The sequence below is a fragment of the Leucopleurus acutus genome, assembly GCF_964270905.1.
Source record: "Leucopleurus acutus genome assembly, chromosome: 20".
Classification (NCBI taxonomy): domain Eukaryota; kingdom Metazoa; phylum Chordata; class Mammalia; order Artiodactyla; family Delphinidae; genus Leucopleurus; species Leucopleurus acutus.
In genome coordinates, this window is record NC_139162.1 from 58,186,658 (window position 1) to 58,201,979 (window position 15,322).

Genomic DNA, 15,322 nt, shown 5'->3' on the forward strand with positions numbered 1-15,322 from the left:
TTTTCTTAAAAGGGATGCACAGATTTGTGAAATGTGAAGCCATTTTTTATAGCTTTATTTAAAGGTATAATTTACATTGAATTAAACTTTATACATTTTCTTATATACATAATTTAAAGTATAATATTTGATAAGTTTTGCTGTAGGTATGAACCTGTGAAACTACCATCATAGTTATAATGGCCATATCCATTGCTGTATATTTACCTCATGTCCTTTTATAATCTCGCCCTGCCCTTCCCTCCCTCCAAATAATCATCAATTTACTTTCACTTAAAATTGATACCTTTGCATTTTGTAGAATTTATATGGTGGGAATCATTAAATATTTACCCCTTTTCCAGGTTTACTTTATGTTGTATAACTACTTTGAGATTCATCAATGACATTATGTGAATACTTAACCTTTTTCTTTTGCTGAGTAATCTTATATTTGGATAAATCGCTATTTGTTTATTCATTCATCTGTTTATGGACATTTGGGTTATTTCCAGATTTTTGACAATTTAAAAATAAACGTGATACAAACATTTGTGTACATTTCTTAAAATGAATATATTTTATCTTTTTTCAATAACTTTGAGTGCAGTGTCTGAGTCATAGGGTAGGTGAATATTTAACTTTTGAAGAAACTAACAAATTTTGATCTAAAATGACTATCTTTTTGCATTCTTACCAGCAGTGTATGAGGGTTCCATTTCCTCACATCCTAGTGAATCCTGATTTGTTTAATTATTTTAATTTTAGCCCTCCTTTTAAAATTTATTTTTATTTATTTATTTATTATTATTATTATTTTTTTGCGGTACGCGGGCCTCTCACTGTTCTGGTCTCTCCCGTTGTGGAGCACAGGCTCCGGATGCGCAGGCTCAGCAGCCATGATTCAAGGGCCCAGCCGCTCCGTGGCATGTGGGATCCTCCCGGACCAAGGCATGAACCCACATCCCCTGTATTGGCAGGCAGACTCTCAACCACTGCGCCACCAGGGAAGCCCAGCCCTCCTTTTTAAAAAATATTTATTTATTTATTTGGTTGTGCCAGGTCTTAGTTGTGCCAGGTAGGCGCCTTAGTTGTGGCATGTGAACTCTTAGTTGTGGCATGCATGTGGGATCTAGTTCCCTGACTAGGGATCGAACCCGGGCCCCCTGCATTGGGAATGCAGAGTCTTATCCACTCTGCCACCAGGGAAGTCCCCAATTTTAGCCCTTTTAATAAGTTTGTCATGCTATCTCAGTGTTGGTTTAATTGGATTTCCTTAAGGATTCATGATGAGCATTTTTTCGGATGTGTATATGCTATCTGTATGTCTTTGGTAAAGTGTGTGCTCATATCATTTAGGCTGTTTTCCTTTATGAGTTAGGGCTATTTCCTTTTAACAAATAGGACAGTGAAATAACAAAGATATATTGGAATTTTACCCATTTTACTCCTTGAATAACATAAGTGATTCTTTTGCTTTATGGAATAATGGTTTTCAATTCCGGAAAAATATTTCTTAATTTTTGCAAATTTGGGGACTTTCCTGGTGGTCCAGTGGTTAAGAATCTGCCTTCCAATGCAAGGGACATGGGTTCAATCCCTGGTTGGGGAACTAAGATCCCACATGCACTGGGGCAATTAAGCCTGCGTGCTCTAGAGCTTGCGCACCACAACTAGAGAGAAGCCCACGCACTGCAATGAAAGATCCTGCATGCTGTAACTAAAATCCCACATGCCACAACTAAGACCCGACACAGCCAAATAAATAAAATAAATTAATTTTTGCAAATTTGTATGCTATACACAATGTAATGTTCATATTTATCATACACAATTAATTTGCATTATAGATTTATCTGCATTATTAACACACTTCATCACTTTCCTAAGTTAGACATTTAATAATATAATAAAGCCCTGCTTTGTAGTTTTCACCCATTTTCCTGGTCTATCTTGGGGATTGGTGGGTTGGAGCAGGACTTTAAGGTGGACCAGGTGTGGGACTTCCCTGGTGGCACAGTGGTTAAGAATCTGCCTGCCAATGCAGGGGACATAGGTTCAAGCCCTGGTCCGGGAAGATCTCATATGCCCCAGAGCAACTAAGCCCGCATGCCACAACTACTGAACCTGCACTCTAGAGCCCGTGCTCTGCAACAAGAGAAGCCACTGCAATGAGAAGCCTGCGCCCACAACGAAGAGTAGCCCCTGCCTGCTGCAACTAGAGAAAGCCTGTGCACAGCAACAAAGACTCAATGCAGACAAAAAAAAAAAAAAAGGTGGACCAGGTGGTATTAGGACAGACATTCTGAAGCCCTTCTGGAAGCCAAAGAATAGGTCAGTGATCAGACTCCCCAAACGTGGCCCATACAATGTGGGTTTAAATCTCGTCACCAGCCATCACTGGGACAACAGGCAAAACAATCCACTATCTGGGTTGTCTCCTGTGTAAAATGGGGATAAAGAGCAGCCCTGTGCCCAGGCCTTTGGAGGAGCTGAGGTGCCCGTTCTGTGTGCAGTGGCTACACTACCAGCCACACCTGCAGGTGATATCCCCAAGCCATATACCTCTGGGCCCTTCTGTCCCCAGGTGCTTGTGAGAAATAAATGGGGCTTCCTAGAACCCTCTGGTCCACTGGAAGACGTGTCTTCAGGTTACTGAGGTCTCATTGTGGAATCCCAGGGAATCTGTGGGCCACTCTAGAGGTCCCCAAGATTTACTTCACTGACTGTGACAGGGAGGTGATGAAGGTGTTCACCGTAGCCTCTGTGACGGTCAGTCAAAGCAACAAAATACAGCCTGTACTGGTACCAGAATTCCAGGATTTGCATTTTGAGAATTTCTTTTTAATTTTTACAACACTCTGGGTATTGGGAGCTATTACTGTATTGCTGGGGAAATCCAGGATCACAAAGATGAAGTGGGTCCCCCAAGGTCATACCACAGAAAGTATCAGATTCAAGAGGCTGGATTCAAACCTGGGAGTCTAGCTGCTGAACTGGGGACAGTCCCTTTATCATGGCACTTGAAGCCTTCAGCCCGGGGCAGGTGCACATTGAGGTTCATGGAGACTCAGCTGCTGCTGCTGTTATTGTTGGATTTATTACCGTGATCGTTTCCCCATTCCTTGGATGTCCCAGAGCAGTTAATGTCTACTGTGGAAAACAGAATGGAGGTTTCTCAAAAAACAGAAAATAGAACTGCCATGTGATCCAGCAATTCCATTCCTGGGTATATATCCAAAGAAAACAAGAATAATAATTCGAAAAGGTACATGCACCCAATGTTCATAGCAGCATTATTTACAATAGCCAAGATATGGAAGCCACCTAAGTGCCCATCAACAGATGAATGGATAAAAAAGATGTGGTACACACACACACACATGCACGCATGCCCACGTGCAGTGGAATACCACTCTGCCATAAAAAATGATATTCTGCCATTTACAGCAACATGGATGGACCTGGAGGGTATTATGCTCAGTGAAAAAGAGAGACAAATATCACATGTGGAATCCAAAAAATACAGAAAACTAGTGAATATAACAAAACAGAAACAGACTCACAGATACAGAGAACAAAGTAGTGGTTTCCAGTGGGGAGAGGGAAGAGGGGAAGGGCAAGATAGGGGTAGGGGACTTAGAGGTACAAACTGCTATGTAGAAAATAAATAAACAACAAGCATATATTGTACATCACAGGGAACTACAGCCATTATTTTGTAATAACTTTAAATGAAGTATCTATAAAAATTTTGAATCACTATGTTGTACACCTGAAACTAACATAATATTATAAATCAACTATATGCCAATAAAAATAAAAATAAATGTTTAAATCAGGGAAAAATATTGAGCTCAGCTTAACTCATCTCTTCTCAGACTTTAGTATCTCCTAATAAAAATTATTGAGGTCTTAACTTTTTTTTTTTTTTTTTTTGCGGTATGCGGGCCTCTCACTGTCGTGGCCTCTCCGGTTGCGGAGCACAGGCTCCAGACGGGCAGGTTCAGCGGCCACGGCTCACGGGCCTAGCCGCTCCATGGCATATGGGATCTTTCCAGACCGGGACACGAACCCATGTCCCCTGCATCAGCAGGCGGACTCTCAACCACTGCGCCACCAGGGAAGCCCTGAGGTCTTAACTTTTTTCACCCTTCTCAGATGCTTCCCCAGAGTTATCTCTGCCACTATCTTTGACTAACTACATAATCATTATAAATAGTTCCTTATAATTCGCATTTCACAATTTTTTTTTCCCGATATCATCTATTCCTCATGCACAACAGCCCCAACAATCACTGGAGAAATGATAACCCCCTCCCAGCAAGGAGATGAGATGATGGGGTTCAGATGCCCCTTTTGCACATGCCCTCTGCCTGAGAACACTACCACTCATTGAGCAGGCACTACACTATACCAAAACAATTTCATAAGTTGCTCTCCATTTGAGATAGATGTCAGATTCCTAAGGGAACTGAATATATCTTTGGTCATTGAGTAAGAAATATTAAATGGCTAGACAGTTCTGCTTTATGGTTTAGACACAATCAGTGAGGATACAGCCATGACAGATGTTCTCTGGGAAACAGAGGCAGAGAAAACTTCTTGTCCTCCTATTTCAGGGAGGCCTAAACATCGTTACTCATCTTCCAAGTCATGGCCCTAACTAAACATACAGAGTTAAAAAACAACCAACACTTCTAACTGTATGTATTTGAATAGCAATAAAACGTTTATTACATTCCAGCTAAGAGCGGATGCATTTTGAGTCTGAATGAGAATATGTCCGCTCGCATTTGTAGCCTTTGGAAATAATTGGAATAATCTTTTTAGCCACAGGGGGCCATTTTGAGCTTACAGAGACCGGAATAATGTTTCTAAACAAATGATCCGTGGCAGACAACGCTCCCCGGAAACCCGCGAACCGCCCCTTTAAAAAGGGATAATCACATTCCTTTCCCCCCAAGGTTAGTCATTTCCCAGCACTACTCTCAGTGCCCCAGAACCTTTCTTTTTTTAATTTAAGTATGGCTGATTTACAATGTTATATTGGTTTCACGTATACAACATAGTGATTTAATTTTTTTTTTTTTTTGGCCCCGTCAAGCGGTATGTGGGATCTTACCCTGCAGTGGAAGCGCGGAGTCTTAACTACTGGACCGCCAGGGGTCTCTGATTCAATATTTTTATAGCGTGTACTTCATTTAAAGTTATTACAAAATAATGGCTATATTTCTCCGTGCTGCGCAGAACGTTTCTTGGCCAAGGTGGACTCCGGGAATGTCCTCCTGCGCAGCTGTGGGAACTACACTACCCAGAGGGCAATGCGCCCAATGGTGGCGGAGTTGAGCCAATGAAAGCCCAGGGCAGAGGTACTTCCGTGCGTGGGCTTCGCTTCGGGGCGGGATTTCTGGCGTCTTCCTTGTGGCGGTCATTTTGGCCTTTCTCAGGTCGGGTCGCCCACTCAGAGGCTCGGAGCCAGGGGTCCTAAAAGAGAAGGCGTCAGAGGCCTCCACAGAGGCAGATCCATGGCTTGGCGGTGGCGCACCTCGGGGTGACCCGTAACAGGCTGAGATCGGGACCTCCACGCCTCACAGACTCCGCTTCGTCCACAGACTCCGATGGCGGCGGCGGCGCTGAGGGACCCGCCTCAGGTAAACGTTTGTCTTCCGGGCTCTCACCGCCCTCACCTCCCCCAGACACTAAAGACCCAAGTGCGGGGCGCCTGCTCACGTGCCTGCAGCTCGGGGCGCGGTGTCCGGGACGGTGAGCCGGTTGTGGGTAGGTCTTTTTCTGACAGTGTGATGGCGCGTGGGAGAGGGTGGCAGGCGGAGGGACCCGCAAGTGCAAAGGCTGGGAGGTCGGACTGAGGCGGGAGGATTCAGGAAACCTGGAGTTCGTCTTATGTCTGCAGGACACAGACTGTGAGGCGAAGTTGTGCCTGAGGAGATTTACTTTCATTCTGAAGGGTGTGAGCAAAAGAGGGACACTGAGATAGGATTCTAAAAGTTTTCCTAAGGCTGCTCAGAGGAAGAAGAGACGAGAAGAGAGATAATAGATACGGGAAATGTCGAATCCTGTAAAAGATTACACAGCTGGCAAGAGTCTGCTCTCAGGACTGAGGCCCGGCGGTAATTCAGACATCTCGAGCTCACCTGGCTCCTGGGCTGGCCAAGGGTACTTAGCGGTCTGAGCCCAAGGATGCTGGCCGTGGTGGTCAAACTCTCAAACAACCTCTCTTTTTCCACAGATTCCTGTAACTACGGAATCGCTTAGTGATACTGGTTTGTGGAGTTTATTTCAGGGTCTCGTTAGTCCTCACCCCACCCTTGTGGTCTCTGGGGTAATAGCGTCCTGGTACTGTTCTGCCACTCTTCCAGGCCTTGGGCCTGGGGGCCTTGAACAAACACCAGGCCTAGAGTTATGTAAGATGGTTCCTATTTTTGACAACGAGTGGAATCAGATGAGGAAAGTACCAGATCTGGCATAGGTACCAGAATGTGTAAAGGCCTGGAGGGGAGGTGAGGGAGGGTTCAGGGACGTGCAGGTATCTTTTCTTTCTCATGGTAGCTGAGAGCAGTGGAGCAGGAGGCAGGTCTGGAACAACTTTTTTTTTTTGACCCCTGGTTGTGGGAGGTAGGTGTCACAACATGGGTGAAGGAGTTAGTCACAGAGAGGGTTATAAGGGTAAATGGTTTGGCATGCAACCAAGGCTTCTTAAGGATCAGTGGACATGAGATGGATGCAGAGGCATCATCAGGAGTAATTCAGACAAGCTGGTGTTTATTCACTGCTCTACCAACTCACTAGGGTTTTGTTGTAACACTTGGTGGGACCTGGGGTGTTCTAGTCAGGCTGGCAGATTAGCTTGGGGACACAAGCGGTCATCTGGGAAACTCACAGATGATGTAGAGGGCCAGGTGCTGGGCCTTGAATGAGGGTTAGGTGGAGAAAGGAAAGCTATGACTGGTGAGGGTTCATCAAGTGCAGCACAAGTGGAGTAGGGCCATGGGTATCTGAGATCTGATGTGGTTCTTAGTGAGTGAGGTTGAAGCAAGGGACAGTCAAGGAAGGAGGCCTTCATAGCAGGATCCAAGGCTGCCTTTGTCAGTGGGAACTGTCACAGTCTAGGGTCGTACTTGATCGTGTTTGAATTTGCCAAGCATTCTGTGGATCACATATACTGAGTAATGAATAGAGAGGCTGAGGAGATGATTTTGGTGTAGAGCAGGAGGGAGGCTGTGGCTGTGGGAGTGAAGTTGTGAGACAGTTGTGGTGGAAAGAGTGATGTACACATGGAGAGGGAGCGTGAACTCATGGTTCCAGGACCCTGGTGTTAGCATAAGTGTCAAGGGTGAGCCCAAGATTGGTGGTGTCTGGGAGAAATGATCTGGGGAACCCCAGGGGAATTGCCTGAGAAGAGTGGGGTGTTGTGGCTTTATGTGCTAGGTCCAGAGCTTAGATGACATCTGTCTACCCACCTGCTTGTTATTGAGGGCTGATACAGTGATCAAAAGGACCATGATGAGACAATGGGTATCAGTGCCACCTGAGCTTGGAAATGTTCATGAGGTGGGGAAGGGAGAGGGGTAAGCAACTGATAGATTGGGGAGGTGGTGAAATTAGGATCCTAAGGGGAAAGCTGGTCATGAAATGAACTATCCCCATCATGTCAAGGCTGTGTGACCTTTGAAGTTTTCCCTGCGGGAATGCAGCTGTGAGAGCGAAGTGTGGTTCAAAGAAAGATGTGCATGTGAAGAGGTAGTGTGAACTAATGGCCCTAGAACCCTGTTGTTGGGGTCATAAGGGTGAAGGAAAGACCAGTGTCAGATCACTCACACCTTCCCTGTGGCCAGTGTCTCTCCCTAACCTATGTTTGTGACACCCACCTTATTGACAAGAGGCAATGTGGCCTACATGCAAGACCCAGAGGTCAGATGTCACCTATCTGCTCATCTGCCTATTGATGTGGGAAGACACAGAATCAGTGGGAATATGAGAGAGTGATTCTAATGGCACCAAGGTCTGGTATCTCCTCTGAGGTGGGGAGTAGAGTGAGCAGAGGATACATTGGGGCTGGGGGTGGGGGGAGTGGGGAACATGGCATGATGATCTTGGAATCATAGGAGAGAAGCTGATGGTGGAATGAACTGTCTCCATTATGACAGGGTATGAAATTTGAGGATGTGGCCATTGACTTCTCCCAGGAGGAGTGGGGGCTCCTTGATGAGGCTCAGAGACTCCTGTACTACAATGTGATGCTGGAAAACTTTGCACTTGTAGCATCCCTGGGTAAGACCTTCACACTCTTTCCAGTGTTCTGAGATGATGTCCTGTTTTTCCTTTTTTCCCTGGAGTTAGCATTGTCTTTTCCACAGCTGGATCATGGGCTCTGCTAATTTCCTCTACTTTCTTGTCAGATGTGCTGTGGATGCCAGCACTGAGCTGTGTGTCATGCCCTGAGTAATGGACTCCCCAAGCATCCCTAACACCTGTTGCCTCCAAAAGTGCAGAGATGGGTCTGGGAGTCAGGAATCTTGTAGTTGGCTTAATGAATCCCAACTTGCTTGTCCTCTCCCTGGTGGAGTGACTATGTCCAGATCTATGGCCTCCAGTTCTTCCCTCTTCTTCTAGCTAAAGTTCTTTGTGACTGCCTGTGCCAGATCATGGTCATTACTTACATGATCCATGGGCTGTTTTTGTAAGACTCTCCTTTAGTTGTTTTTTGTAATGTTTTCTTTTTCTTCTCCAGGAATATCTCATTTTATTAGAGACTTAAAAAAAAAATGAACTATAGTTGATTTACAATGTTGTGTTAGTTTCTGGTGTACAGCAAAGTGATTCAATTATATGTAATGTTTTCTTTACTGAATACTGTCATATGGCAAGTTGCTCTAGGCCAGTGCTGGCCACTCCCCTATGCTGTCTTTCATAAGACTTGCGTTATTCAGGTTCTGAGTAGTTGTACAATGGAGGGTGCAGAGAGAACCCTGGTTGTTTCACAGAGTAGACATGGTAAGATGGTCTCAGAGGAGAGCCTGCCTGGGCCTGGTGAGTGACAGCTGGGGGAAGATATGACATCATGGCTGTTTTCATATCAAACCAGGAGCCTGCCCAGTGACCAGTAGTGCCACTGACTGCACCTCATTTCTACCTTTTCCCCATACTTGACACTTTGCTGACTTGTTAGTTCTTCTGTGACTTCCAGTTCCTGACTACCTTTACCTTTGTGGCTTCCATGGGTCACCTGTTCCTCTGTACTTCTCTCTCTGTAGTGTTCTCCCCCACTGACCTGCAGATGTATCATGAGGTGTGCACATATCCTTAAATATTCCTTGAATGCCAGCTACTTGATTCCATTTGGATTTTACTGGGGCAGGACACAACTAGCCTGCCCCACATCTGAAGGTTGTTGGGAGAGGAATGAGTTGGAAGCCTTGCCTCGGCTCTGTGGGTGCAACCCATCCTTGTGTCCTTTGTCTGGTGAGGTCTCCCCTATTTGTGATCTTCAGAGGCCTGCCCACTGCTGCCAAGCAGCCACTTCCTCAGCTTGCCCCCAGCTTCCTTGTTTTTAGAACAAACCCATGGCTCATTCTTTGTTGTGTCTGACACACCTTTGTAATGGGACTTCACTTTCCCACCAAAGTAAACATGCATTTCCTCAGCATTTCTCTGCTTTCAGGTTGTTGCCATGGAACAGAAGATGAGGAGGCCCCTTCTGAGCAGAGTATATCTGTAGAAGGAGAGTCACAGGTTAGGGCTTCTAAGGCAGGTCCATCCACCCAGAAGACCCACCCCTGTGAGATGTGTGTCCCCATCTTAAAAGATATTTTGCAGCAAGCTGAGCACCAAAGAGTATACCCTTTGCAGAAACCAGACTTGGGTGGCACATATGTGAGATGCTTCTGTTTCATTGCAAACCTTCGCCAGCAACAGAAGCATGACAGTGGAGAGAAGCCCTGGAAGAGAGATGTGGACAGGGCCTCGCTTGTGAGGAACTGCAACTTCTTTGTGCCAGGGAAGCCTTTCACCTGTGGGGAGGTTGGGGAGGACTTCCCAGCCACCTTGGGCCTTCTCCAGCACCAGGCCACACCCAACAGTGAGGAACTACAGAGTGGCAGCAAGAGTGGACAGGCCTTTCACAGTGAAAAAAGTCATTACAAGTGGGGTGAATGTGAAAAAGTTGCCAGCCACAGCCACACACTTGTTCAAGATAAAAGTGTCCACTCTAAAGAAGGGCTTTATGAGTGTAACAAATGTAGGAAAGCCTTCAACTGCAACTACAGACTTGTTCAGCACCAGCAAATTCACACTGGACAAAGACCATATGAGTGTGGTGAATGTGGGAAATTCTTTAGCCATATCTCTGGCCTTGTTAAACACCAGAGAATTCACAGTGGTACAAAGCCTTATGGATGCAGAGAACGTGAAAAATTATTTACCCACAACTTTAGTCTTAGAAAACACCAGAAAATTCACACTGGAGAAAGGACTTATGAATGCAGTGAATGTGGAAAAGTCTTCAGTCACAAATCCAAACTCATTCACCACCAGAGACAACACACTGGAGGAATGCATTTTGAGTGTGGTGAGTGTGGGAAATTCTTTAGCTACAAATCCAACCTCATTGAACACCAGAGAGTTCACACTAAAGAAAGACCTTATGAGTGCAGTGAATGTGGGAAGTCCTTTAGACAAAGTTCTAGCCTTTTCCGACACCAGAGAGTTCACACTGGAGAAAGGCCTTATGAGTGCAGTGAATGTGGGAAAGCCTTTAGACAAATTTTTAATCTCATTCGACATGGTAGAGTTCACACTGGAGAAATGCCTTATGAGTGTAGCGAATGTGGGAAATCTTTTAGCTGCAAATCTGAACTCGTTCAACACCAGAGAATTCACAGTGGAGAAAGGCCTTATGTGTGCAGTGAATGTGGGAAGTCCTTTAGACAGTTCTCTAACCTCATTCGACACCAGAGTGTTCATACTGGAGAAAGACCATATGAGTGCAGTGTTTGTGGAAAATCCTTTAGTCGCAAATTTATCCTCATTCAACATCAGAGAGTTCACACTGGAGAAAGACCTTACGAGTGCACTGAATGTGGAAAATCTTTTACCCGCAAATCTGACCTCATTCAACACCAGAGAATTCATACTGGCACAAGACCTTATGAGTGCAGTGAATGTGGGAAATCCTTTAGACAACGCTCTGGGCTTATTCAACACCGGAGAATTCATTCTGGAGAAAAGCCTTATGAATGTGGGGAATGTGGGAAATCCTTTAGCCAAAGTGCTAGCCTCATTCAACATCAGAGAGTTCACACTGGGGAAAAACCATATGAGTGTAATGAGTGTGGGAAATCCTTCAGCCAAAGTTCTAGCCTCATTCAACACCAGAGAAGGCACACTGGTGAGAGGCCTTATGAGTGCAGTGAATGTGGGAGACTCTTTACCCACAAATCTGACCTCATTCAACACCAGAGAGTTCACACGGGAGAAAGACCTTATGAATGTAGTGAATGTGCGAAATCCTTTAGCCGCAAACCTAACCTCCTCAGACACTGGAGAGTTCATGCTGGAGAAAAGCCTTAAATGTGCAGGGAATGTTTTATTTCCTCACTCAGTATAGCAATACTGGAGGAGACTGTGTGAGAGCCATTTATCTGAATTTAAACCTCATTTATTCAAACACCCACCATGCAAGATTGCCCATAAGTTTCAGTTACATCTAAGGCTTTAAGGAGATGCATTATACCTTGTAACCTGCCCAGAGCTGCTGTTAGATTTATGTCACTGCCACTTTCTGTGGCTGAAGCCATTTCACCCCTGTACATAAGGCACCACTCCAACAGGCTCAGGAAAGCTGAACTCTGTGTTCTCCCATCTGCGTGAGGAAATTATGAATAGCCCAAACCCTTAGCAGGATCCTCATTCCTTTCTCTCTGATGTTAGGGAATGGACCTTACTCAGGTTGGGTCCAAAGGACCTATCCTCAGCTTGCTAAGAAGGACTACTTTTTTCAGGGACATCATTGTTCTCACATCATACTTGTGATGAATTTTTCCAGGTTCTAATTTACCAATGTGGAAACTGCTTGCTGCATGTTGCTCTGGTTTGTGATCTTTTGTAAAGACCTCCTCTTGCATCTTTAATTTTGGCGGTTCTTTTCTCTCTTCCATGGGGGTTTGGAAGCAGAATTGTGATCTGTTAGCATGTAGAGGTGAACAGATTAATTTTCATTGCTTCCCAAGGCCTTGAAAGGAAGACTGCAGGTCTCTGTGGTCCTAATTGGTGGACTGGTGCCACGATTTTTGGAGAGGTCAGAAGCCACCCTGAAGAGGAGGCCTTTGTTGTGAGAACCCCCAGTGCTTCTGTGACCAACATGAATTTTATTCCCTTGTTCACATAATTCCCAGCACCATTGAGGGGACCTCTTCCCCAGGTCCTATAAAGGAGCCATGTACCACGATATACAAATTTTCAATGACATTTTCAGTGTCATTTATTGTTAGACTACAAGGGTCAGGTAGAACCATAATTTGTGTTACTGAACCAAACTCAGGTCCACTTGCCCATGTGCAGCACAGCCAATCTACTGACGCAAGGTTATGATGAAGTGAAGTACAGCATTTACTGTAGGGCATCAAGCAAGAAGAATAGGCAGCTAATGTTCAAAAGACCTGAACTCCCCAGTGGTTTTCAAGGAAGGGTTTTTTTTTTTTTTTTTTTTTTTTGCGGTATGCGGGCCTCTCACTGTTGTGGCCTCTCCCATTGCAGAGCACAGGCTCCGGATGTGAAGGCTCAGTGGCCATGGCTCAGGGACCCAGCCGCTCCACGGCACGTGGGATCTTCCCAGACCGGGGCACGAACCCGTGTCCCCTGCATCGGCAGGTGGACTCTCAACTGCTGTGCCACCAGGGGAGCCCGCAAGGAAGGGTTTTTAAAGGCAACATTTGGTTTGAGTGTTGCAGCTCGTGGACTTTCTTCTGATTTCTTAGTATTGAGGTAACAGGGTGATGTTTTAGTTATCTTATCTTATCTTATCTGGGGTCTATGTGCTTGTGGACAGCATGTAGTCGCCATCTTCCACCTGGGTGGGGTCTTGGTTTCTGCTGAGCAGCACAAAGATATGTGTCAGATTGTTGTTATATGTATCACTTGAGGAGGAGAAAGGACTCTGATTTATTGCTGAACTATTGTTTAAGCTGTCATTACTTTTCTTCCTGGACTGCTTTTCCTTTGTTTCTGTATTCCCTCACTTCCCTAATTAGGAACTGCTTGAGTCTGCTCTTTGGAACTCAGGGAAGACCTTGGAGACTAAAACCTCTTTCTACTAACAAACAAGGGATACATGGAGGGGCTTTTGTACCCAGGAGGGCCCGCATGGTCTTGCTTTTATTTGATACCCCTCAATCCTGAGGGGAACAGGGTCAGGACAAGAAAAGGAATACAGTTTTGTGTAGAGATGTTAATCATAAATTTACCAGGGGGACTTGGTTTTTTGGAGGGGGGTTGGTTTTGTTGGTGCAGAAACACTGGATTAATAGGGAGTTGAGGAGACTGCAGTAAATTAGATGGAATGTACCTCTTCTAAAAATTCATCCACAAATGTTCCAGTGACTATTCCTGTGTGATCAATGTGTACAGAAATTCTCAGGATCTCCATAACTGTATTTTCTGTAGCTGAGGTTTGTGGATTCCTATAGCCTTTCTGGGCTGTTCCCTCAAAGGCATTGCTCTACTGGTGGGAAAACAAGGATAGAGAAAAGGGCAGTCCTGTAGCCCAAGGATGTGTCTTTTGTGACCCAGTGAGCAGTTCTGTTGATTCAAGTGGCAGCAGCCTTCATTGCTCGCCAGTATTGGCTGCCACTGAGGCAAGGCTGCATTTCCCAGGCCATAAGGAGAGAGATGGTAGAGACCATATAGGGTTGCCAACCTAATTTTCCAAGAGAAGTGGGATATCTACACTTTTATTTGGAACCACATTTTAAGGCTTTCCTAAGATTTAGCAAAGGTTAAGGTAACCCTTGAACAACATGGGTTTGTATAGTTGATGTGCAACAAAGTGCACTTACCTAATTGGTACAATTTGATAAGCTTTGACATACATGTAAAGCTGTGAAACCATCACAATCATGAAAGTAAATTTATCTATCACATATTTACCTCATGCCCTTTTGGAATCTCATTCCCTACTCTCCTCAGCCCTACAGACAATCATTGATTCATTGATTCACTTTCCTTTACAATAGGTTAGTTTGTATTTTCTATAATTTTAAATAGGTATCATAAGATGTATACTCTTTTTTAAAACTGATTTACTTCATGCTGCACAATTATTTTTAAATTCAACAATGATGCTTATATTAGTAGTTAATTCTTTTTATTGCTGAGTAGTCTTCTGTTCTATGGATAACGTCTTTGTTTATCCATTTATCTGTTTATGGACATTGGATTATTTCCAGGTTTGGGGTATTATAAATAAAGCTGCTTAAAATATTTGCATTCAGTTATTTATATGGATATATGTTTTATTTCCCATGTGTTAATAACTCAGACTGTTGCAGTGTAGGTAGATGTTTAACATTTTAAGATATGCCAAACAGTGATCTAAAGTCGTTGTTCCCTTTTATCTTCCCATCAACAGTGTATGAGAATTGCAGTTCCTCTACAAGGTAGCCAACACTTGATACGGTCAATGTTTTAAAATTTTAGCCCTTGAAATAAATGTGTAGTTTTAACTCTCTTTGGTTTTAATTCCATTTTCCTAAGAATTCATGATGCTGAGCATTTTTTCATGCATTTGTTTGCCCTCTGTTTATCTTCTTTGGTAAAAAGACTATTTATAACTTTTGAGTACTTTCTTTTTATGTAATTTATTTATTATTTTAATAAGTAAGACTTATGTTGGAATTTCACTCATTCTTCAGTGATGTGACCTCTTTGCCTTATGGGACAATCATTTTTGAATACTGGAAGGAAATTATATTTCCTCAGTTTTTTGCCCTTTGCACAACTGAAAGCCCACAGGCACCATATATTTTTTTGTTTAATCTGCACTATTAACATATTCTCCACTACATTCTCAAGACTCAGTATTCAATAATACATTAAATCACACCTAGGTTTGTAGTCTTTGTGCTGATTTCCCTGGTGTAAATACCCCTGTTATGGTCAATTTCTTTTCTTATTTTTTTTTCCTTGTCACAGTCAATTTCAAACTGCCAAAATGGTGTCACTGAACATGACGTTGGTAAGATATTGCAGTAGCACACTATTTTTTTTAATTTTAAAAAAATTTTAAATTTTATTATTTTTGGCCGTTTTGGGTCTTCATTGCTGTGTG

At 44.0% G+C, this 15,322-nt stretch overlaps 1 protein-coding gene across 1 annotated transcript; it reads left to right on the forward strand.

Moving 5' to 3' along the window:
- Nucleotides 1-5,409: 5,409 nt before the first annotated feature.
- On the forward strand, nucleotides 5,410-14,650 carry ZNF551 (zinc finger protein 551). The gene is made up of 3 exons (XM_082863073.1): nucleotides 5,410-5,633; nucleotides 8,148-8,271; nucleotides 9,662-14,650. The coding sequence occupies exons 1-3, from the start codon at nucleotides 5,601-5,603 to the stop codon at nucleotides 11,566-11,568; spliced, it is 2,064 nt and encodes a 687-aa protein (XP_082719199.1). The 5' UTR covers nucleotides 5,410-5,600; the 3' UTR covers nucleotides 11,569-14,650.
- The last annotated feature ends 672 nt before the right edge of the window (nucleotides 14,651-15,322 follow it).

What these genes read in the sequence shown, in the direction of transcription:
- ZNF551 (XM_082863073.1), top strand. Translation starts at nt 5,601, where the DNA reads ATGGCGGCGGCGGCGCTGAGGGACCCGCCTCAG. An exon ending in CGCTGAGGGACCCGCCTCAG is followed by an intron (nt 5,634 to 8,147) that starts GTAAACGTTTGT and finishes CCATTATGACAG; the next exon opens with GGTATGAAATTTGAGGATGT. An exon ending in TGCACTTGTAGCATCCCTGG is followed by an intron (nt 8,272 to 9,661) that starts GTAAGACCTTCA and finishes CTCTGCTTTCAG; the next exon opens with GTTGTTGCCATGGAACAGAA.